The sequence below is a fragment of the Anopheles aquasalis genome, chromosome 3 (genome assembly GCF_943734665.1).
Source record: "Anopheles aquasalis chromosome 3, idAnoAquaMG_Q_19, whole genome shotgun sequence".
Taxonomy (NCBI): domain Eukaryota; kingdom Metazoa; phylum Arthropoda; class Insecta; order Diptera; family Culicidae; genus Anopheles; species Anopheles aquasalis.
The window spans coordinates 18,076,596-18,096,595 of record NC_064878.1 but is presented as its reverse complement, the minus strand read 5'-3'; the positions used below and the strand labels follow the sequence as shown (position 1 = coordinate 18,096,595).

The following is a 20,000-nucleotide window of genomic DNA, read 5'->3' as shown; positions in this document are numbered from 1 at the left end:
TCGATGTCGACCATCGGTGAAATCATCTGATTCTCTTCTGGCTTGCCCCTGCTGCAGTGAGAACGCACCGCCTTCTACGTTCAAGGTCAGCCGCCGCTCCTCACATGAATGTTGCGAATCGTGTAGCACCACCAGCTAGTCGCAGCCTGGCACGTTATAGGCTGGCGATTAATTTATGCAATCATTTACCTACTCACACCCCAACCCGTCCTCTGTTTGCCGCTAGCTTGCTAGCTTGGACCCACTGACGCTTTCCTAGCTTATCGCAAACAAAGCGTTCTAAGCGCTGCTGGATGCCGCTGGAGGACTCTTGACGTTTGATCCCCCTTTTTTTTTTGCCTTCGACTGAAACTGAACGCAGATGAGTTTTGCGCCGTCGCCACCGTCGCGACGGTATGATGGCAGTCCTCCGAATGTCCTTAAACCCGGCACTGGCTAGTGTCAATCATTCCACTGATAACCACCAGCTCCAGTGCGTTGTATGTGCGTTTTTGTATTTGGATGCCACATTGCAGAGCTTCGTTTAGCATAAGTCTCAATTATGCTAATAAACCCGTTGGCCCTCTCGCGCAGAGGTGTTCCGTTGTGTTCATCATATTGTTGCACGTCCACCGCACGTCCCCAACCGGTTGCTTTAATATTCGATTAGCCACCTCAGAACGGAAACTAGAAAACGCTTTTCACGGCACGCTGCCAAAGAAGAGCACACACCGAAGGTCAGTTCCTTGGCCTGAGCGACTGGTGGCGCTCGAAGCACCGAACGCGATTAGATGCACATCGATGGTGGGGTGGGAGGAGTTCGCTAATTTCGAACCGAGACACGCACGCACTTTTGCACACACAGACAGCAATCGGAACCAACGGCGAACGCGGTGGCCGCGGAATACGTGACGAATGCCCAACACAGTCAGCCAGTAATCGCAAAGTAGAACCCCTCTCGATCCAAAGTCCAAAGGGCGGCGCACTGATTGGCGAATATCTGCGGTGGTTACTAGATTGCAGAAGCACTCGCGTCGTCATTGTTTCGATGCCTTTTTGTTGCGTTGGCGAGAGAAGATGAATAACGGTGGCGCCCCACTAGATCGAAGACGGCTGGGACTTGGGGGGGGCGGACCGAAGGCACTTACATTCCGTTCTGCCAGCGCGATCGATTCGCTCCGGTTCTGCTGCTGCCCGCCAGGATGGAATGCTCCGAAGCTACGAGCACCCGAGGGTAGGGTCCGGGATGCGATGAGACTGCGGACGAGTCCACCGTGGTGCTGCTGGCCAGTGCCTCGGCCGAGAGCGGACGGGATCGGGGTGATGATGCTGGGCACCACGAAACGCAGGGAACGAATCGTCGCCGCCATTGTTATTGTCTCGCGCAAGATTGATGATGCACTCGGCAGGCAGGATCTGCTTCTCTGGCTCTGGCTGCACGGGCGGGATGTGGAACAGGTTTCCGTGCCACACGTACTTGGTCGGCGGTAGTTTTCCCGGGTGAGGGTAGCAACGGAATATCCCAGCAGCAGCAGCAGGCGCACCAGCAGAGGTAGCTCAAGAACAACACCAGCAGCACCGCATCACACCAAAGCAAAACACAAAGAGGCCGTGGGGAGGGGCCGGGGAGGCCGCTGTCAGGTGGTTTTGACAGTTCGCATACATTCAGTAGGCCGTGCCACAGGAAGCGCGAAAAGAGCCCAATAAATGCACATTTATTGACGTCAATATATTGATAATTTCGAAGGTTCCTTTGAACGAAGAAGATTTAAAAGAAGAGACGGAATATTGACGTTCTCTGTAGGCCACATTGACGTATCATTGCTAATTGGCGATATTGATGCGTCTGTGGCCCTGATTGAGAGATTATTGACCAGCATGTCAATGGTGCCTCACGAACGATCACCAAAAAAGATGTAAATAAAACATCAATTCTCTATCAACGATATTGATAAATAAAATTGAGCATGTGTGGGCTACATTGCGCTTCACGATTCGATTTAATTTTTTGAAAAAAATGCCACCCGTTGGCGCCTGATTGAAACAGGGCGGCTAATTCTCGCAGCACAATTTCATCCTCATCTTTGGATTTTTGCTCCCAATGTTGCTCACCTTTCGTTCGGCCTATTTTTGGTTTTTCTTCTTGGAATACTGCCAACGTTCTTAATGTGTGGCAAAATATTTCTTTTTCAAAAACTAACGCCCATTTCAGCTTGCTCTTTAACGTGTTCAACCGTTTAAACGATTTCTATTTTTGGAACGAAGTAGATATGAGTGAAACGGAGAGGATCAAAGTCCAGCACGCTGATAATCGCGCTGGGAAAGGAAGTGCAGCATGCCGGTTGAAACAAGCGAGCGCGTCCTTTACCCATCTCATGCGAGAGCAACGAAGGCCCGGTGCCTAGCATCGATTGAATCAATTTAGTGCCATTTGCCGTATGAATGAATCGGCGCATTAGTCAACCAACCCGTCAATCAATCCACTAATATGCTCGAGTACATTCTCGTTTATCTTATGCAATCACGCGGCTCCCATAATTTACTTGCACTGTGTCGCATTCGCACATACATCCTTATATATTTTCAGTTTCACACAAAACCCACGTTACTATCACATAAAAAGAGGTAACACGTTTTGAAGACTTACACCGCAATGCATTGTATAACAATCCCTGTTAATCCATTCCACTTATCACGAAGGTCAACCGCAGTGAAAGAAGAAACCGAATCACCTGAAAACGATTAGACTAGGTTGTGCGTAGCCCCTGTTCCATCTTATCAGCTGTTTCGGTTATCGTTCAATTTGCCTCTGCACGCTGGCACACAGATAATCACAGACGCAGAGCGCGCGCCCCTTTACTACGGCACCCGGATGGGAGGTTGTCGTCACGTCATCAGAGCTTAGCTTTGCGGTTGTACATCGGCAGATTAAGTGACCGAAGGTGGGTCAACAGTAATTCCACGTACTCCTCCCGGTGTTTGTGGAAGTGGCCCACATGAGGGGACTTATCCCAGCACTTGATCGTCGTCTGTTAGGGGGGAAGTAAAAGATAGACCGTTAACCCGTACATTGAGAAAAGGTTTCGACGATTGACCGTTACCTTGAGACCGATAGATTCCCAAATAGCACAAAGTCTTCGATTGGCCGTTTCCGTACCGACAGGGTCCGTTTTCGAGATGAGTAGCAAGGCCGGACATTGGGCTGGTTCGTGATGGAACAGATTCGTGCCATGCTCGTAGTACTGGGTCGCTCCCTCGTGGAATAGCTTCAGATGATAGCTGAAAACGACGAGAGCCGTCTGTAACCCATGGCAACAGCATGGGCTTTTGATTTTAAAACAGAAAAAAAACTCACGATGCATAATTCCGCAGTATGGTTTGAAGCTTTGGATTCTTCGGTAGTAACGCGTTAGAGAATCCGACCGGGACTTCCTTTATGTCGGCCACACTGTCCCAGATCTGGCCAACGATCTTTTCCAACGTACGGTGACCGGATGTGGGCTGGGCGTGTAACTTCGCCAGACACTCGCCCCACAGATAACCGCCAACCGAGAATCCGTGCAGCACGACACCCTCTGGCAGATCGTTGTTCGATAGGAACTTGACCACATCCTCGGCCACCTTCTGCGATCCATACACTGGCCACAGGAGTTGCCAGGGTGTAAGGTGTACGGTCAGCACCTCGAATCCTTGCTCCAGATAGAGCTCGGCGAACTTGGCCAGATGTTTGCTGGTCGCCTGGAGCCACGCGAATATCATGACGAGCGGTTTTTCGAGAGGTTCCGCTAGCCTGGAATTAGAAAACCGAACTGTATGAAGCGCAATATTTCGCCTGGTTCACGGGTACGACCTACCTCAAAGTGCTGGAATCCTTTTCGTACGGTTTCCTTCCTTCGTCGGTGTAGAATGTGATGTTTTTTGTATAAGCTACCAGCTTTATCGGTCCCTTTCGGTTGGTAGATTGTGGGCCATCGTTTTGTGCTTGTGTTGCCAACATCCTCGAGTACTGGAAAGACTACAAGCACAATTTAACTGTTTCACGATTAGCGAGTTGGATTAATGTGAATTACCTTTTGAAGACAAATTGAAGAATAGCTTAAAGCTCGCACCGAACTCTGCTGCTTAATCAGACACCTGTAAAGTACTTGTCTACTTTGATGATTAAAACGCCTAACAAAATCCACTTGATGATGATACGGAAGGAATCCCTGACCTCCACGGTACGCGCGTTGTAACATTTAGAGGACTCTCCGTGCCGACACGCGAACCGAACCGACCGCCAGGCAAACAAACGGAATACTATTCCAACGGACTCGCAGCCGTACGGTCAAGATCACAGCAAACCATACGTGATTCGATTCGAAGCAGCGCCAAAGATAAGCCCAAAACACTGCAACAACCGCGACGGAATGCAACGATTATAGATTTTATCACGAAATTGAGGGTACTTTTGGAAACAAACAAACAGTGCAAAGCCCAATCAAACTGTGGCCTGGCCGGCAGCCGGCAAGATGAACGCAATCAGCATGCCGTTAGATGACGCGATAGAAACGGCCGCTAGAGAATGAATGGTTTGTAAGCACAGGGTGCATCTATTCGTGTTCTAGGATTATAAGAGAATAATTATGTAATTAAAAAATATTTAAATTGCGTTTCATAATTTCACATCAAACGATATCTCACTGACATGTCGTGTGTCTAGGTGCTGGGCCGACTACTACTACTCCAATGCCTTTTAATATTAGCTGTTGTATCTTGGAAATTCTTTGTTAAGCGATTTTTAACGAAATTTCGATCAAAAAAGCTTTGAAAACAATCTTCAAAACCTTGAATAACGCGGGTTGTTTTATATTGAAATTTAATTCGAGGAATTATCAGTTTGAGAAACTTAAATTTAAAAAAAAATGCGCAACGTGATTATCTCGAGAAACTAATGATCTAACTAAATAATATCGATATTTGTATCCAGCTGATGATCAGATGATCCAGTATGCACCGTGCATCTAACAACTGTATGTAATTTTTGTCCATAAAAATCCAAGTAGCTCTTGGCGAACGCCATGTTTCAGTAAAATTAGAGAACTAAAATGGCAAAAGAATAAAAAAAGTTGCATTCATTTAGTCGGTTATGATCAATGGAATTTACCTAATCCATTTCGCAACGAAGTGCTCATAATGTCCAGGCAAACAAATTTATCGACCTAAACTGCAACGCAAATAATGCACTTACAGCGTGTCCCTGCACTTGACCTCGCGGTGTACTTTGGCAAATTTGCAAAAGTCCTTCTCTGCCCGCCTGCAACAGTTAATGGTTTCCTATCGAACGCGATGGTACTACCTAAGCTTCGTGATCCTTACAGCGTGATGCCGCTACTGTTGCGCCTGCAACGGTTCGTGGGGCTGTGGGGTGACCGGCAGTATCGGTACAAGTTCCGGCTAGCCTTTGCCAGTTTCTGTGTTCTGGTCGTTATTCCTAAGCTAGCGTTTGGCTATCCTGATTTCGATACCACCATCCGGGGTACAGCCGAACTGATCTTTGAGTGGAACGTCCTGTTTGGGATGTTGCTGTTCTCCTTCAAGCTGGACGTGTACGATGAGATGGTTCATCAATTCATCGAGTTAGCTGAGCTAGGTAACATCTGACCTCTGAATACCTGAAACCGAGATAAACAAAAGCATTATTTCCGTCAAGCAGTGTTTAGTGGACAGGTCCGCCCGGAACTTGGAAGTTATCTGATGCATATCAACCACCGGATTGATAAGTTTTCAAAGATCTACTGCTGCAGCCATTTCTGTTTGGCAACCTTCTACTGGGTCGCACCACTCTCAAGCACCTACTCGGCGTATCTGACTCCCCACAACGAGTCGATCCCGGTGGAGCATGTGCTACATCTGGAGGAGGAGCTGTACTGGCTGAAGAATCGAGTTTCGCTAACCGATTACTCCATCTTTACTGTCATCATGCTGCCCACCATTTTCATGCTAGCGTTCTTCGGTGGTTTAAAGCTGCTGACCATCTTTAGCAACGTGAAGTACTGTTCAGCCATGCTACGCCTCGTAGCGATGCGTATTCAGCTAATGGATCAGCTCGAGGAGCACCATGTGGAGCGTGAGTTGATTGAGATCATCAAGATGCACCAGAAGGCACTGAGGTATGTGCGATGTGTTGATGTTGCGAGTCGACAAAATCACAGCTTGTTCCCACGATTTAACAGATGCGTTGAGCTACTGGAAATGAGTTTTCGATGGGTGTTCCTCGGTCAATTCATTCAATGCGTCATGATATGGTGCAGCTTGGTGCTGTATGTTACAGTTACGGTATGGAGCAGGCGTTCACAATAACGAAATATTCGTCAATCTCAATCACTGTAATCACTTATCCTCCGCTAGGGTATTAGTACTAAGGCGGCCAATGTGGGCATTCTCTTTATCCTACTCACTGTGGAAACATATGGATTTTGTTACTTTGGAACGGACCTTACATCAGAGGTATGCGTTGCACACTTTTCACCTTTTTTTTCCTAACAACTTTCAGAATCGACTTCTCACTTTATCCTAGAGCCTCAGTGTAGCACGTGCAGTCACGGACAGCTTATGGTACCGACGATCGGTTTCAGTGCAAAGGAAGCTTCGCATGGTACTGCAGCGAGCCCAAAAACCGCTGGGGATTTCTGCTGGAAAGTTTTGCTTCGTCGATGTTGAGCAGTTCGGTAATGTAAGCAGATCGAACCGATGGTAACTATGTTTCGCTCTTCAGACTACTGTTGTTTCTCCATTCACAGATGGCAAAAACGTCCTACTCATTCTACATCGTGCTGAAGGATCAGTTTTAAAGCCTGGACGCGAGTTGTTGGTAGTCCACCACTGATTATCGATTAATGATGACCACGATAGGTGGAAGCTAATGGAAAGCAAACAAGACCATTACGCAGGATGTAAGGCAATCGATAAAATGTAAAACGATAAGGCTAAGGATGCGATCCAGGACATCCTTGACATTGAGCCTGGCACACGCTGACAGAAAGAGAAAAAAATCTCGAGTAAAAAGGACGTGTTTGATTTTTTTAATGATTTGATAATTTGAGAGGCACGGATATATATCCAGAAGTGCTAGCAAAGTATGGGAACCTCGAGGAGCAGCAGTTTGCAGTAAATCAATTACCGCGGTACTAATCCTACATTAGGAAGGAAGCTCAGGGTGTTGTTAAAACAAACGTGTGCCCTTTACTACTCCGAGAGAACGCATGATGCTTGTGCCTATCCGTCGTTGCGATTGAATCATTTTACTACCATTCGCCGTATGAATGAACCAGTCCGTTGGACAACCAACCACTCAACCACTCTGCTCCAGTACTCTTGTTTACGAGCCCATCTTATGCAACGGCCGGCTTATCTTTATCGCGTATTTGACTAGCGTTTGTATTGCAATCACATATACACTCGTCTATATTTTCAGTTTATCATAAAACTCTCGGTACTATCACAATAAAAGAAGTTACGCATAATGTCTGCTAATTCTTCCCGCTTATCACGAACGTCAGCATTGGCAAAAAAAGAAACCGAATCACCTAAAAGCGATTTGGGCTTGCCCCTCTATCCAACCTTATCAAGTGTTTCTGTTATCGTTCGATTTGATTTGTCTGCGGTGGTTGGCGAATTGTTTAGTCCGTCTGTACAATCATCACAAAGCACCGCTCCGGAATGGAAGGTTGTCGTCTGTTCGCTAAAGCTTAGCTTTGCGGTTGTACATCGGCAGATTAAGTGACCGAAGGTGGGTCTGCAGCAACTGTACGTACTCCTCCCGGTGCTTATAGAAGTGACCTACATGAGGGGACTTATCCCAACACTTGAACGTCGTCTGTAATGGACGAGAGGGGAATGGTAAAGTAGTTACTCCGACGCAGATATAATTGACGCGCACCGCAATCGATTACCCTTACCTTCACACCCTTGGACTCCCAAATATCGGAAAGTCTCTTATTAGGAGCTTCTGCTCCGATTGGGTCCGATTTTGAGACGAGTATCAGTGCAGGACACTGAAGCGGTTCATAGTGGTACATGTGCGTAGACTTCTTGTAGTACTGGGTTGCTTCCTCGTGGAACAGTTTCAGGTGGTAGCTATAAGGGACGATGGTGGGGAGTAGCGATGACAATCGTGTTAAGCGATGTAAAAACGAAAGGAAAGGCCTACTATTGAACTATACTCACGATAAGTAATTCCGAAGCATATTTTGAAGCTTTGGATTCTTCGGTAGCATCGCAGGTGGCACACCGATCGGTATTTCCTCTAGATGTGTGACACTGTCCCAGATCTGACCAACGATCTTTTCCAGCGTACGGCGACCGGTCGGATGAGCATGTAGTTTCACCAAACACTCGCCCCAGAAGTATCCTCCAACCGAGAACCCGTGCAGCACGACACCCTCTGGGAGATCGTTGTTCGATAGGAACTTGACCACATCCTCGGCCACCTTTTGCGATCCATGCACTGGCCACAGGAGTTGCCAGGGTGTAAGGTGTACGGTCAGCACCTCGAATCCTTGCTCCAGATAGACTCCAGCGATCTTGCCCACTTGTTTGTTGGTCGCCTGGAGCCACGCGAATATCAAGACGAGCGGTTTTTCGAGAGGTTTCTTTAGCCTGGAAACAGGAAACGGATTAGTATCAAGTGCATAATTCACTTGGTCCCCGGATATGACCTACCTTAACGTGCTGGGATCCTTTTCGAACGAATTTCCCGGTGTGTTCGAGAAGAAGGCCATGCTTTTCGTAAAAGCCACCGTTTCTATCGGACCATTGCTGTTGATAGGTTGTTTGCCATCATTTTGCACTTGAGTCGCCAACATCCTGGAATACTGGAAAGACTACAAGTAAATTACATTTTAGCTATTAAACGGAATTGAATTAATGTGTATTACCCTCTGAAAATCCTTTGTAGAATTGCTTAAGGTTCGCCCGGAACTCTGCCGAACAATCAGACATCGGGAATGAGCTGGTCTAACTTGATTCAGGCCCTCGACGATATGCGGGCGTTTTATGGGTGCCGCTAGAGGACGATACGAAAGGAATCCTTGAACTCCACGGTACACGCGATGGAACATCATAACAGAGCGCATGCACGCAAACCGACCGACCAACCGCGAGGTAAACGAACGGAACACTGCGATACAGCGACCCTGCCAAGTGCATGGCTAAGGTCACACCTAGCCATTCGCGAAAACTCGGAGCAGCGCGACAGATAAGCGCAAAATTCGGCAACCGTGACGGAATGCAGCGATTATAGATTTTATCGGGGAACTTTACGTTGCGTACTTATCAGGAGGCGCCGTAAAAAATCCCTCCAGCGCTGACGATCGGGAACCGTCGTTCTCCATGTTGTCTTTAAGTCGACAGAAGCCGGCCGTGTCCCAAGAGCACGAGGTCTGCTATTCGAACTTATTAGTTTCTTCGTTAGTTTATGTTAACTGTTGACCCTAATTGAGTATTTTGATTTTTTGCCTTCTAATTTTTGTAAAAAAATAGTTTGTTTTGCGGTTTATATTCCTATTAGTACCATCAGTATCATTTTATACCTTTTTCTTTATTTTAACATTCTGTTTTGGCTGCTATCGATTCTCCCTGCCCACTACTGATTAATGGTTGACTAACGATGATCGCGATAGGGGGAGGCTAATGAAAAGCAAACAAGGCCATTAGGCAGGTTGTATTGTAATCGATAAAAAGTAAAACGAAATTGCTTAGGATGAGATCCTGGACATCCTTGACATTGAGCCCACACTACGATCACAGAAACAGAAAAAACGTGTTTTTTCTGGTTTTCAGCACCTGGAATTATATTCAATAATATTCATAAAAACAATGAACAAAAAAGAGTTTTGATGTAAAGCTTTGGATGACATCCGCTAGAATAATCAAATGAGCTGCTAGTCTGTGTTTGATTGCGGTCTGGATATGACCCCGGAAGTGCTAGCAAAGTATGAAAACCCCGAGGCCATCATGAAGTTCCTGTTGTGGCTTTTACAAATTATCGGTCTAGAAGAATCCCACGGTACCGTAGTGTTCCGCTGTGGATGCCTGTTCACGGTGTTTGTGGTCGTAAATGCGATTCCCTATTGCATCGGTGGCTATCCTGATCTGGATCGGTACGTCGAGGGCAGCATAGAGTTATGTTTTAACTTTAACATGTACGGTTCCGGTATGCTATTCGCGTGTAAAGCAATCCAATTTCAAGATTGCATCGACGAGATGAAGAAGCTCGCCGCATCAAGTAAGTGGCACGATAAGTATTTGCATTGAAAATTTGATTGAAATGCAACCATGTGCTTCCCTTTAGTTTACTTACATTCTCCTCGACTGGCACACGAGCTGACGCACCACAATCGCCTGGTGGATAGATTTACTAAGGCTTGGACCGCCTTCATGGTGTCGGTAGCTCTATTCTACTGGATCGCTCCCCTGCCCGGTATCTATTGGACGTACTTCACACGAACAAACGAATCGGAGCCCCTGCTGTTGGTACAGCATTTGGAGCTCGAGTTCTATTGGTTAGACAATCGAAACTCCATACGTGATTACACGATCTATGCGGCGATGATGTTGCCATTCATTTTCCTTTGTGCTACGATGAACAACATGAAAATACTGACCGTTTCGTGCAGTGTTGAGTATTGTACCAAGTTCATGTGCCTCGTGACGGAAGCCATCAGGCAGCTGGATGCGCTTTCCAGCAACGATGATCTTGCGCGTGAGCTAAGGAAGGTTGTAGCAATGCATAAGCGAGTATTGGTGTGCTCTCGACTTCTGGACGAATCTTTCAGACCACTGTTCCTTATGCAGTGGCTTCTTTGCATTATTATCTGGAGCGTAACGTTGGTGTACTTCGATTACTCCGTAAGTTATTGATCCCAGTAGACAGTGTAATCAATGTGTATTTCAGCTTTCTCCCATTTTTCTCCGTCTATCGCTGTGCAGGGTGTCCATATGAAATCCATTTCCATCATCATAATGTTTCTATTGGTGACTGCGGAAATGTTGAGCTACTGCATCCTGGGAACACGACTTACGGGCCAGGCGGAGCAGCTGGAACGCGCCATCTACGCCAGCCGCTGGTACAACCTGCCTATCAAGGAGCAACGCAATGTGCAGATCATGTTGAAACGAGCGCAGAGGCGGGTTGGAATCAGGGGTTACAAGTTTGTGAACGTAAATTTGGAGGAGTTTTCCAGGATGGTGAATAGGGCTTACTCGGCCTACGTGGTGCTTAAAAGGGAAATAAGTGCATAGACTTCTTCCCCAAATGTATCAGCTGATCAATCCGCCTTTGATGTACAAATATTAAATGATTTTTCATCAGTCTAATTGCATGTATCGATAACATATTAGTAACCGAATGAATTGGATAATCGTTTGAGAGTTAGGATTGCTTTTTAGTGACTGGAGCCGATAGTCTATGTTCGCTTCAAATCAAAAAGGCAGATAATTAAACCATCGAGAGGGCTTACGGCCACTAATTAGCATGCCCGCATTGCATGCTTGGCTAATCGATGGCGGACCAGTGCAATAAAACCTACCCCTCAGCTGAACACAAGCGTTAATGTTGTACCAACCACCGACCCCAGCAGTAATGCCTGGCATACTTCCAAGACTAAAAGACGAACGGGCTGTCATGCCCTTTCTGCTACGGATTCAAACGCTGGCCGGCTTGTGGGGTGACCATTCACAGCGGTTCCGGTTCTATCTTATCTTTGCCTACTTCTGCCTGCTGGTAGTGTTACCGAAGGTGCTGTTCGGTTATCCCGATCTCGAGATTGCAGTGCGTGGAACGGCCGAGTTGATGTTTGAATCGAATGCCTTCTTCGGCATGTTAATGTTCTCGTTCCAACGCAACAACTACGAACGTTTGGTGCATCAGCTACAGGATCTGTCCAGACAGGGTATGTTACGTTGGGTGAGAAGAAACAAGCGTTGATCAGTCTTTCGTGGTTTTCGTTAGTTTTCGATCGCCGCCTACCCGCCGAACTGGGTCACTATCTCGTGACAGTGAACAAACGTGTGGATCGATCATCGAAAATCTACTGCTGTTGTCACTTTTCGCTAGCAACGTTCTTCTGGTTCATGCCGATCTATACCACGTATTCTGCATACTATGCTTCCGCCTCCAATCGTTCCGAACCGATCGAACACGTCCTACACCTGGAGGAGGAACTGTACTGGCTACGCAGTCGCACATCGATCGTGCACTATACGATCTATGCTGCCATCATGTGGCCAACCATCTACACGCTCGGGTTTACCGGTGGCACCAAGCTGTTGACCATCTTCAGCAACGTGCGGTACTGTTCTGCCATGCTTCGCCTCGTGGCCCTGAGAATACACCATTTGGATAATGTACGGCGTGAGGAGGCGGACAAGGAACTGAATAAAATCATTGCCATGCACCAGCGTGTGTTGAAGTAGGTGGTCCGAGGGCCTTTGCTAGGAAGCCAAGAATTACTAATCGGCTCCCGCCATTGCTTTGCAGTTGCGTGTTCCTGCTGGAGACAACCTTTCGTTGGGTCTTTTTCGTCCAATTCATTCAGTGCACCATGATTTGGTGTAGCCTGATTCTCTACATTGCCGTCACAGTAAGTGTGGTGCTAGGAAATGCTTGGCTGTTTGGGAATCATTTTATGAGCTCGGCATTATTTTCAGGGCTTCAGCTCCACGGTGGCCAACGTGTGCGTGCAGATCATACTCATAACGGTGGAAACATACGGCTACTGCTACTTTGGAACCGACCTGACGACGGAGGTATGAAACAAGTTTGCAGCAACAGTAATCAGTAGGCGACCCTATTATATAGCAAGCCATTTTTGCAGAGTTTCAGCGTGGCGCTAGCGGTGTACGATAGCAATTGGTACGCGTTTCCGAATCCCATGCGCCACAAGATGCGCCTGTTACTGCAACGTGCCCAGAAGCCGGTCGGCATTACGGCCGGCAAGTTTCGTTTCGTTAGTGTGGCCCAGTTTGGCAAGGTGAGTGTGGAAAAGTCCCAATTTCTACTGGACTTATCGGACTAACGGACGGAGTACTATGTTGGTTTGTTCTTTGGTCTTCATGGCCTTCTAGATGTTGAAAACATCCTACTCGGTGTACGTGGTACTCAAGGAGCAGTTCTAAAACCTAAGGTCACTGCTGTTCTCACACAAAATGCAATTAATAAAAACTATGTTCTGTTGATATGCAGCACAAAGCGCACGAGAACCAGACGGATGGAAAATCCTTTTTCGACAACAGTACATCGCATCGTGTTGAGCGCACTGAAACGATTCGTAACCGATGCGTTTCTTTACGAAGATTGGCAATGATTGCTGCGAGAATCCTAAAATTTGAACTGAAAACAAGACATCTTACACTCGTACAGTGCAATAAACATCTTACACTCGTAATACCGCCTAAATCCTTTTCCTCACCACGAAGTAAAAAGAGGAACATACGAACCAGTCACCGTTCGCCATCTGTTCATAATATCAAGCCCAGGAATTCCATGCTGAATTGTTTTTCACTTCCAGCACACTTCATGTTTGTGTGGATCCGCATTACTACAAGAACTCTGTTCGGCGCTGGTTGAAAAATCGGTCTCCTCCTCTCGGACGAAAAATCTCCTCTGCGCTTCTTGTTCTTCATTCCAGATCAAAGTTTCCGGTGTGCTGCTAGAAAGGCGTTCGGTGTTCATAAATATTCTTAGCATGTTGATCTTTTCCGAGCGCTATACAAAAAAAACTGTACTCACGGCGTCGTTCTCGTGAAAAAGTCGGCTATCATTTTGTTCAGGATGACTCCGCAAGTTTCAAGCGGGCCGCACTTACGCACAATATACGATTTATCAATCACCAGGTCACTTTGATCTATTCATCATATTGTATATTTATTCAGACACTTGAAAACACTATGCAGAGCCTGAATAAGTTAAATAACTCCGACTAACTTAAAACCTAGAGTAACTAGAACACGTCTGAATAATTCCAGCGAACAAGAAAAAATGGCGTCTGCCGGCGCCGCAAGTCGGGGAAGAGGATCAAAAATGCTCAAACCTTTGTCACATTGGATGCAGCACTCGCGGCAGCGCTGATTAGTAATTTTGCACAGAATTTTTCCCAACGAGCTGCCATCCAATGTAACGTATGCTTTAGTTGCTGTCAAAATACAGTGCGTTTCGCAATAACTGCCGCAGCTAGTGTGCCTTAACGTGTGTATCTGTGTCGCGTGCGTGCGTGCGTGTGCGCCAAATCCGTTCCGTTTGTTATGGTACCTTAAACGCCCGGAAAATCGCACAAAATCAAGTAATTTGCGGCTGCTGGTAAGACCGGTTAGATCGGGAATGGTTCTATTTCGATCATTATAATCGCTTCTTTGCTAACGTACATTCCGACCAGGAGGACGGACCGTAGCTGCTGAGGAATCTCGAAGCGCCGGCTAGGCTGTTGCTGGCAGTGGATCAAACAGCGTGGACACCGAGAACGCGTGGTAACGAGAAGACGACAAGAACGACGACGACGAGATGAGCCAACAGTTCGTGAGTCCGCTCTCGATAGCGGTCATCTGTTCGTCCAACATGAACCGCTCAATGGAAGCGCACGCCTACCTGGCCAAGAACCGGTTCAAGGTGCGATCGTTCGGTACGGGCGATAAGGTGAAGCTACCCGGAACGGCCGCCGACCGACCGAACGTGTACGAGTTCGGCACACCGTACGAGGACATCTTTAACGATCTGGCCAACAAGGACAAACACTAGTATGGAATTCGCACGCCCTATAAGGGCAGAAGCACGGACTCCTAAAATCACGTATTCTTTACCAAATTCCCACTTGCCATCGGAACAGTTACAATCAGAACGGTCTACTGCACCTGCTCGAGCGCAACCGGTTGATCAAACCGTGTCCGGAGAAGTTCCAGCACTGTACCGAGCGGTTCGATGTGCTGGTAACGTGCGAGGAGCGGGTGTACGATCAGGTGATCGAGTACATGGAATCGAAGACGCCAACCTACAACCTACCGGTGCACGTCATCAACATCGACATCCAGGACAACCAGGAGGAGGCCACGTTTGGCGCGTTCCACATCTGTGATCTCATAACGATGGTGAGCCGCTGGCCGGAAAGGAAACATACCTCCCCCCCCCTGGAACGGATAATGATCTTCATTCCTTTCCTTTTCTCGATCACAGATGGCACAAAGCAGCGATTTGGACAATGATATCGATGAGCTGTTGCACCGTTTCGAGGACAAATGCCAGCGCAGCGTGCTTCACTGCGTTTTGTTTTACTGAAATGAGCCTTTGCGTCTTCCGGAGCGCCTCGATCGGATCGCCTTGGTTGATATATTTGCGTGAGTGCCAGTAGAGCGCTGGACACGGCACGTCACTCGCCCTGGCGTTATCAGTTTCACCCTTATTTTTTTTATGCCTATTCTAAACAACCCAACAATTCGGGGATTTAAAGGGTTTTCTCAAAAGCGATTAAGCACGACACGAGCCAAACTGAACGGAACCTCCATGTGTTCCAGAGATCGTTAGCAAAGAGCTCCAGCAAAAAAAACACCGAGACGCATTGTAATATTTAGCTTTATTACTATTATCCTTATCATTTATATACAAAAAAAAACATATAACGCATTATGAACCACAATTGCCGGAAGCCGAAATCCGTAAGGATCACCCGGGGTCAATGATTAATGTTGGTCCAGGTGGACGTACTTGCGGCGTAGCTTTTCGCGTTTTTCACGTTTCTGATGCTTCCAGGGTTTACCGGCGACAGCAGCCGCTTCGGCCGGTGTTAGTTTAGCGCCGGTGGACGGTCCCAGTGGTCGCAGATGAGGGAAATCACTTCGACCGCGCACGAGAGCGGTGTGGGCACGTTCCTTAAAGAACTGCTCATCGATATCGGTGCTCGTCTTTTTCACATTCATCTGTTGGGGTAGGGGAGGATAACAAGTGCCAACAATTAATAAGCGGGTTCTATAAGCGCATTGTTAGCACACCCATTACCTTCATCGCACGCTGTTGCCTCGGTGGAAGCAGCTTAACGTCGATCTCTTCCCTTTGCCGCTCGGGGAATCGATGAAACTCTTCCTGCACCACACCGGGCGGTGCGTAACAGTACAGCAGTTTACCGTTCACGTAATCCTTCAGCACGTACCTTGAACCACGGGATTGATCGGGCTGTCCGTTGGCCGTCATGAAGCCCCGGTTGTAGGCGAACGCCAGCAGCAGCTCTTCGGAGTGTGGTGGTCGGTTTGGGGTTTCCCCTTCGAGCGGTTTCGCTATCATGATACCGTACGTATCCTCGAGCACGTGACGAGGTATGAGTGTGCAGAGCAGATTGACCGGTGGTACATGATCGCGCATCTGATCGATCGGTAAGATACCGTTCAGTATCATATCCGCTTTCGTTATGCAGAAACTGGGCATCACCAGACCGGGACAATCACAAAACATGAGCTCACTGTCGACGTAGAGGGTTTGGAAGTGTTTCGTCTTGCCGGGAGTGGCCGATACCGACACTTTCTTCTCCAGAAACACGGCATTGATCGTGCTGCTCTTGCCAACGTTCGGGTAGCCAACTAGACCGACCGTAACGATACCGGGCGTGACACGGTTGCCATGGTGAAGACGCTTAAACAGCGTAATCAGTTCACTGTTGCTCAGTAGCTTGGGATTGTTTTTCGTATCATCACTCGCTACGCCATCCGCCAAATCGTTGATCTTTTCTTCTATTTTTTCGAGCGTTTTCTCTGCCTTATCAACTGATAGTTGGAGTTTGCCAATCTTTTCCTTCACTTCCTGTTCGGCCTCATCGCCGGATTCGTCGTCACTTGTGCTGCTGTCGCTATGATCCTCCTCTGCTTCGGCCTCTCGCTTTGCCTCTTCGGCAGCCAAAACGGCCGAATAGAAGGCAACGCGGACACCCTGCTCATCGAAGTACTTCGCCCAGCACTCCCGCTGCTCGTCGGTCAGAAAGTCCGATTTGTTGATCAGGATCATGTTCAGCTTGTTATCGTCCACCTCCTTGACGTACCGCTCGAGATCTTCCGTGCGGAACAGGAGCGGATTGCGGGCATCAACGATCTGTACCACAATGTCACTGCGCTCAACCACTCGCCACAGCTGGCGCCAAAAGTCCAGATTCTTCTCGTACGGTGTCAGCAGCATACCATCGTCCTCCTGCAGTGCCACCAGACCACGACGCCACTCGAGAAACGATGCATTCTCCGCCACGTGCAGTTCCTCGGGCGACATCTCTTTGGTCCACCGGGGACGCCGGGGAATCTTTAGCAGATCCTTCTTATCGATCTGCTTCCGGATGATTTCCACACGCTCGTTCGTCGTCAGCAGGCCGACCTTCGATTTGGGGTTCACGTACGAGATGTTGAGCTTTTCGGCCTGAAACTCGGTACCGGCCAGTTCGGCGGTACGGAGAAACTCCTGGAACGATGATTCCTCCGTGACGGACTGCAGGTTTAGCCGGCCCCAATCGTACCCATCCTGCACTTCCGTCGTGTGGAGCTGGAGCGTAGAGAAGGTGGGGCCATTAATTGTTGCTTCAGGACAAAGACTTTTACCTCGTTCGCCTTACCATGCTGCCATCGCCGACCGTTTTCCGGCTGCCCTGACCGAACCGATCTTTGATAAGCGAACGGCCCAATTGATTTGCCTTCTTTTTGCCCATTTTTTCGCCAAATCAGGGATGGTGGGGCCACTTAACGGGTTGAGTTTTATTCTGCCCTCTCGGGGAGCAGTGGAATTTCCGATTTTGTGCGTAATTTCCTCGTTCCGTAATGAAATTGCTGGACGTGACTCGAGAAACGGTAACCACATGGAGCCCTGCTGGTTGACGTTTTGGCCGGGATTGTTTACTTCCCGTGCCGTGCTGCCAAGCGACCTTCTTCAAGATCATTCTGTTTTTTGCATTTAAAGCCTCTATTTAATGGGAAACAAGGAGTACGAAACTGCTCTGCGACTAATTATGCTCGATGCAATGTTATATGTTGCAGTACACCGTATTGCATGATACGAATTGAATAGCAAAGGATCACAAAGAGATCCCTCTGGCAACACTTGTCGAACCAGCAAGCCCCAGCAGGTGCTGCGTTTCTCGAGGCGCAAAAGAAAATCGGCGGCAGTACCGGAAACAAGTGAAAATGTGGCCCGAGGTGGAAACCGCCAAGGACGAGAATCGCCGGGAGCTGAAGCTGACAGGGGCGAGCGTGGCCAAGCGAATCACCGACAATGCCGGCTGCTTGGATGAGGCCATCTACGGTCTCGCCTCGCTCAATCTGCTGGACGTTAACGATACGCCGTTGCAAGTGATTTCACCACGGCTTGCTTCGTTGACTCATCTGCAATCGTTGCTGCTCTTCCGGAACAAAATAGCGGAATTACCGGCTGCGATTGGGACACTGGGCGAACTGAAGGTGCTCGATCTGTCCGGAAACATGTTGACCGATTTGCCGGCCGAGTTTGGCCAGCTACGTTCCCTGACCACGCTGAATCTTTCTTTCAATCTGCTGAAAACGATCCAGCTGACGCAGTTGGCCCACCTGAGCGTTTGCAATCTGTCCGGCAATCAGCTGGAAGAGGTGCCGGAGTTTTACGTTGGTGAGGTGCACCATCTCACGGTGGTAAGGGCTAATGCGACCGGCATTCTGTGACACGTTTTTCTAACCCTTTCAATGCATTTTGTTGTAGGTTATTCTGGAGAAAAATCTCATCACGGAGCTACCGGAAGCACTGACGCGGCACCAGATACTGAAGACGCTCAACGTGGCCGATAATCGGATCGAACAGGTCCCAAAGTATGTCAGCAAGTGCGTTAAGCTGAAAGGTACGTCGCAGCGACCGTACTATATGGCCCCCCTGGTAATTAAATATGTGCTCCGCGGAACGTTTCATTTGCAGAAATCAACCTCAAGGGAAATCCGCTGAAGGACAAACGATTGCTGAAGCTGGTCGATCAGTGCCGCAGCAAGCAGGTCCTCGATTACGTGGAGAAAAATGGATTCCAAGCGGCGAGGGCAGCGAAGGCTTCCAAAAAAGGCTCCTCATCCGAAGCATCACAGGAGGCCAATGAAGACGCATCAGCTGCGACTACGCCAGAGGAAGAATCACCACAACAGGAGGCTGTGGATGAACCTCAGCTAAAGATCGTAATCCGCAAAGTGACACCAAATACACCGAAAGTATCGTTCACGGCCGAAGCTAGATCCACCCGGCCACACGCGCTCTTCTGCATCGTCCGCAACTTTCCGGTAACCGATTTGAAAAAGTTTCTCCAACTGCAGAACAGTCTCCATGACATCGAGTGTGCAAAGCGTGAAGTAGCAACGATCGCAACCCACGATCTGGCCAAGGTGAAGGGCACGAGCTTGCGCTATCATGCGGCTCCACCGGAGGACATTTCGCTAAAGACACTCGGCAGTGCCACGCAAATAACGGCGGCCAAGTATTATGCCGATCTGCGGCACCATGCCGAGCAGGTCCGGAAGGATAAGAAGCGCAACACGTACTCCGGTGTTCACAAGTTCATTGCGTTGCTCGAGAACCAGCCCCTTTTTGCGTACTTGAGTGACGACGAGAAGGTTATCAGTCTGCCTCCTTTGACGAACTGTGACGAGACGAAAATTACGAACACAACACGGGACCTGTTGCTGGAGGTGACGAGTGATGTCGATCATAGGCAATGCGTACGCGTGATGAACGCACTGCTTCACCGGATGCTTCTGATGGACGTGGAGCCAATCGCACCGGGGACGAACGGCGTAAGTGCGGCAGTGGTTGGAAAATCGAAAAAATCGAAAGCCTCCGCACCGAAAGTGGAAACGGTCCGGTATGATCGCTCGGTGACGCTGGAGGTGGAGCAGGTCGAACTGTACGATTCCGTGGCCGGCCGGCTGCATTCCGTGTTTCCCGGTAAAGGCGATGTCGTAGGAGATGAAGCGAAGGGCATAGTGGTTGCCCCTAGTTTGATTTGATCCAAACAAAGGAT

General features: G+C 48.3%; 9 protein-coding genes across 10 annotated transcripts in view; 5 read left to right on the top strand and 4 right to left on the bottom strand.

Moving 5' to 3' along the window:
• Nucleotides 1–1,590, bottom strand: part of LOC126579323 (uncharacterized) — a 3,707-nt gene extending 2,117 nt beyond the window's left edge. Inside the window, exon 1 of one of the 2 annotated variants that reach the window (XM_050242808.1) lies at nt 1,128–1,590. In XM_050242808.1, the coding sequence (XP_050098765.1) occupies nt 1,128–1,349 (222 nt within the window). In that variant the 5' untranslated portion in view covers nt 1,350–1,590. Of the gene's footprint in view, nt 1–189; nt 1,101–1,127 lie in introns of those variants that run through there. The other variant, XM_050242809.1, reaches the window with a different exon arrangement.
• A 927-nt stretch (nt 1,591–2,517) lies between these two features.
• On the bottom strand, nt 2,518–4,448 carry LOC126574805 (uncharacterized). Its single transcript, XM_050235189.1, has 5 exons — nt 4,050–4,448; nt 3,834–3,994; nt 3,335–3,769; nt 3,081–3,258; nt 2,518–3,008 (listed from the first exon to the last, which is right to left on the bottom strand). The coding sequence occupies exons 1-5, from the start codon at nt 4,215–4,217 to the stop codon at nt 2,874–2,876; spliced, it is 1,077 nt and encodes a 358-aa protein (XP_050091146.1). The 5' UTR covers nt 4,218–4,448; the 3' UTR covers nt 2,518–2,873.
• Nucleotides 4,449–5,179: 731 nt separating this feature from the next.
• On the top strand, nt 5,180–6,838 carry LOC126575955 (odorant receptor 49b-like). Its single transcript, XM_050236971.1, has 6 exons — nt 5,180–5,611; nt 5,675–6,131; nt 6,195–6,297; nt 6,370–6,468; nt 6,539–6,694; nt 6,762–6,838. The coding sequence occupies exons 1-6, from the start codon at nt 5,200–5,202 to the stop codon at nt 6,810–6,812; spliced, it is 1,278 nt and encodes a 425-aa protein (XP_050092928.1). The 5' UTR covers nt 5,180–5,199; the 3' UTR covers nt 6,813–6,838.
• A 611-nt stretch (nt 6,839–7,449) lies between these two features.
• Nucleotides 7,450–9,544, bottom strand: LOC126574060 (uncharacterized). Its single transcript, XM_050233996.1, has 5 exons — nt 9,533–9,544; nt 8,683–8,834; nt 8,188–8,619; nt 7,920–8,097; nt 7,450–7,837 (listed from the first exon to the last, which is right to left on the bottom strand). The coding sequence occupies exons 1-5, from the start codon at nt 9,542–9,544 to the stop codon at nt 7,703–7,705; spliced, it is 909 nt and encodes a 302-aa protein (XP_050089953.1). The 3' UTR covers nt 7,450–7,702.
• An 810-nt stretch (nt 9,545–10,354) lies between these two features.
• LOC126575787 (odorant receptor coreceptor-like) lies at nt 10,355–11,264 on the top strand. Its single transcript, XM_050236654.1, has 2 exons — nt 10,355–10,869; nt 10,951–11,264. The coding sequence occupies exons 1-2, from the start codon at nt 10,399–10,401 to the stop codon at nt 11,260–11,262; spliced, it is 783 nt and encodes a 260-aa protein (XP_050092611.1). The 5' UTR covers nt 10,355–10,398; the 3' UTR covers nt 11,263–11,264.
• A 308-nt stretch (nt 11,265–11,572) lies between these two features.
• Nucleotides 11,573–13,137, top strand: LOC126575786 (odorant receptor 4-like). Its single transcript, XM_050236653.1, has 6 exons — nt 11,573–11,912; nt 11,972–12,431; nt 12,500–12,602; nt 12,670–12,768; nt 12,837–12,992; nt 13,087–13,137. The coding sequence occupies exons 1-6, from the start codon at nt 11,573–11,575 to the stop codon at nt 13,135–13,137; spliced, it is 1,209 nt and encodes a 402-aa protein (XP_050092610.1).
• Nucleotides 13,138–14,184: 1,047 nt separating this feature from the next.
• On the top strand, nt 14,185–15,350 carry LOC126575788 (RNA polymerase II subunit A C-terminal domain phosphatase SSU72). The gene is made up of 4 exons (XM_050236655.1): nt 14,185–14,317; nt 14,394–14,751; nt 14,841–15,099; nt 15,185–15,350. The coding sequence occupies exons 2-4, from the start codon at nt 14,519–14,521 to the stop codon at nt 15,284–15,286; spliced, it is 594 nt and encodes a 197-aa protein (XP_050092612.1). The 5' UTR covers nt 14,185–14,317; nt 14,394–14,518; the 3' UTR covers nt 15,287–15,350.
• Nucleotides 15,351–15,562: 212 nt separating this feature from the next.
• Nucleotides 15,563–17,839, bottom strand: LOC126575785 (large subunit GTPase 1 homolog). The gene is made up of 3 exons (XM_050236651.1): nt 17,592–17,839; nt 16,004–17,521; nt 15,563–15,924 (listed from the first exon to the last, which is right to left on the bottom strand). Exons 1-3 carry the CDS (start codon nt 17,682–17,684, stop codon nt 15,688–15,690), a joined length of 1,848 nt encoding a protein of 615 aa, XP_050092608.1. The 5' UTR covers nt 17,685–17,839; the 3' UTR covers nt 15,563–15,687.
• A 247-nt stretch (nt 17,840–18,086) lies between these two features.
• Nucleotides 18,087–20,000, top strand: part of LOC126577554 (leucine-rich repeat-containing protein 47-like) — a 2,028-nt gene continuing 114 nt past the window's right edge. Inside the window, exons 1-3 of the mRNA XM_050239243.1 lie at nt 18,087–18,636; nt 18,704–18,839; nt 18,914–20,000. The exon at nt 18,914–20,000 is cut by the window's right edge and continues 114 nt beyond it. Of these exons, the coding sequence (XP_050095200.1) occupies nt 18,157–18,636; nt 18,704–18,839; nt 18,914–19,986 (1,689 nt within the window). The 5' untranslated portion in view covers nt 18,087–18,156 and the 3' untranslated portion in view covers nt 19,987–20,000. The remainder of the gene's footprint in view (nt 18,637–18,703; nt 18,840–18,913) is intronic.

Coding starts and splice junctions, on each gene's coding strand:
- LOC126574805 (XM_050235189.1), bottom strand. CDS start 4,217: ATGTTACAACGCGCGTACCGTGGAGGTCAGGGATTCCTTCCGTATCAT. Junction 3,770..3,833: donor AAGGATTCCAGCACTTTGAG/GTAGGTCGTACC, acceptor TTCTAATTCCAG/GCTAGCGGAACCTCTCGAAA. Junction 3,259..3,334: donor ATACTGCGGAATTATGCATC/GTGAGTTTTTTT, acceptor CGTCGTTTTCAG/CTATCATCTGAAGCTATTCC.
- LOC126575955 (XM_050236971.1), top strand. CDS start 5,200: ATGCACTTACAGCGTGTCCCTGCACTTGACCTCGCGGTGTACTTTGGC. Junction 6,469..6,538: donor GAACGGACCTTACATCAGAG/GTATGCGTTGCA, acceptor ACTTTATCCTAG/AGCCTCAGTGTAGCACGTGC. Junction 6,695..6,761: donor ATGTTGAGCAGTTCGGTAAT/GTAAGCAGATCG, acceptor CTCCATTCACAG/ATGGCAAAAACGTCCTACTC.
- LOC126574060 (XM_050233996.1), bottom strand. Junction 8,098..8,187: donor ATGCTTCGGAATTACTTATC/GTGAGTATAGTT, acceptor CGTCCCTTATAG/CTACCACCTGAAACTGTTCC. Junction 7,838..7,919: donor GGGAGTCCAAGGGTGTGAAG/GTAAGGGTAATC, acceptor CGTCCATTACAG/ACGACGTTCAAGTGTTGGGA.
- LOC126575787 (XM_050236654.1), top strand. CDS start 10,399: ATGGTGTCGGTAGCTCTATTCTACTGGATCGCTCCCCTGCCCGGTATC. Junction 10,870..10,950: donor TGGTGTACTTCGATTACTCC/GTAAGTTATTGA, acceptor ATCGCTGTGCAG/GGTGTCCATATGAAATCCAT.
- LOC126575786 (XM_050236653.1), top strand. CDS start 11,573: ATGTTGTACCAACCACCGACCCCAGCAGTAATGCCTGGCATACTTCCA. Junction 12,603..12,669: donor TTCTCTACATTGCCGTCACA/GTAAGTGTGGTG, acceptor CATTATTTTCAG/GGCTTCAGCTCCACGGTGGC. Junction 12,769..12,836: donor GAACCGACCTGACGACGGAG/GTATGAAACAAG, acceptor CCATTTTTGCAG/AGTTTCAGCGTGGCGCTAGC.
- LOC126575788 (XM_050236655.1), top strand. CDS start 14,519: ATGAGCCAACAGTTCGTGAGTCCGCTCTCGATAGCGGTCATCTGTTCG. Junction 14,752..14,840: donor GCCAACAAGGACAAACACTA/GTATGGAATTCG, acceptor CCATCGGAACAG/TTACAATCAGAACGGTCTAC. Junction 15,100..15,184: donor TCTGTGATCTCATAACGATG/GTGAGCCGCTGG, acceptor TCTCGATCACAG/ATGGCACAAAGCAGCGATTT.
- LOC126575785 (XM_050236651.1), bottom strand. CDS start 17,684: ATGGGCAAAAAGAAGGCAAATCAATTGGGCCGTTCGCTTATCAAAGAT. Junction 17,522..17,591: donor CGGTCGGCGATGGCAGCATG/GTAAGGCGAACG, acceptor TCTACGCTCCAG/CTCCACACGACGGAAGTGCA. Junction 15,925..16,003: donor GGCAACAGCGTGCGATGAAG/GTAATGGGTGTG, acceptor CTACCCCAACAG/ATGAATGTGAAAAAGACGAG.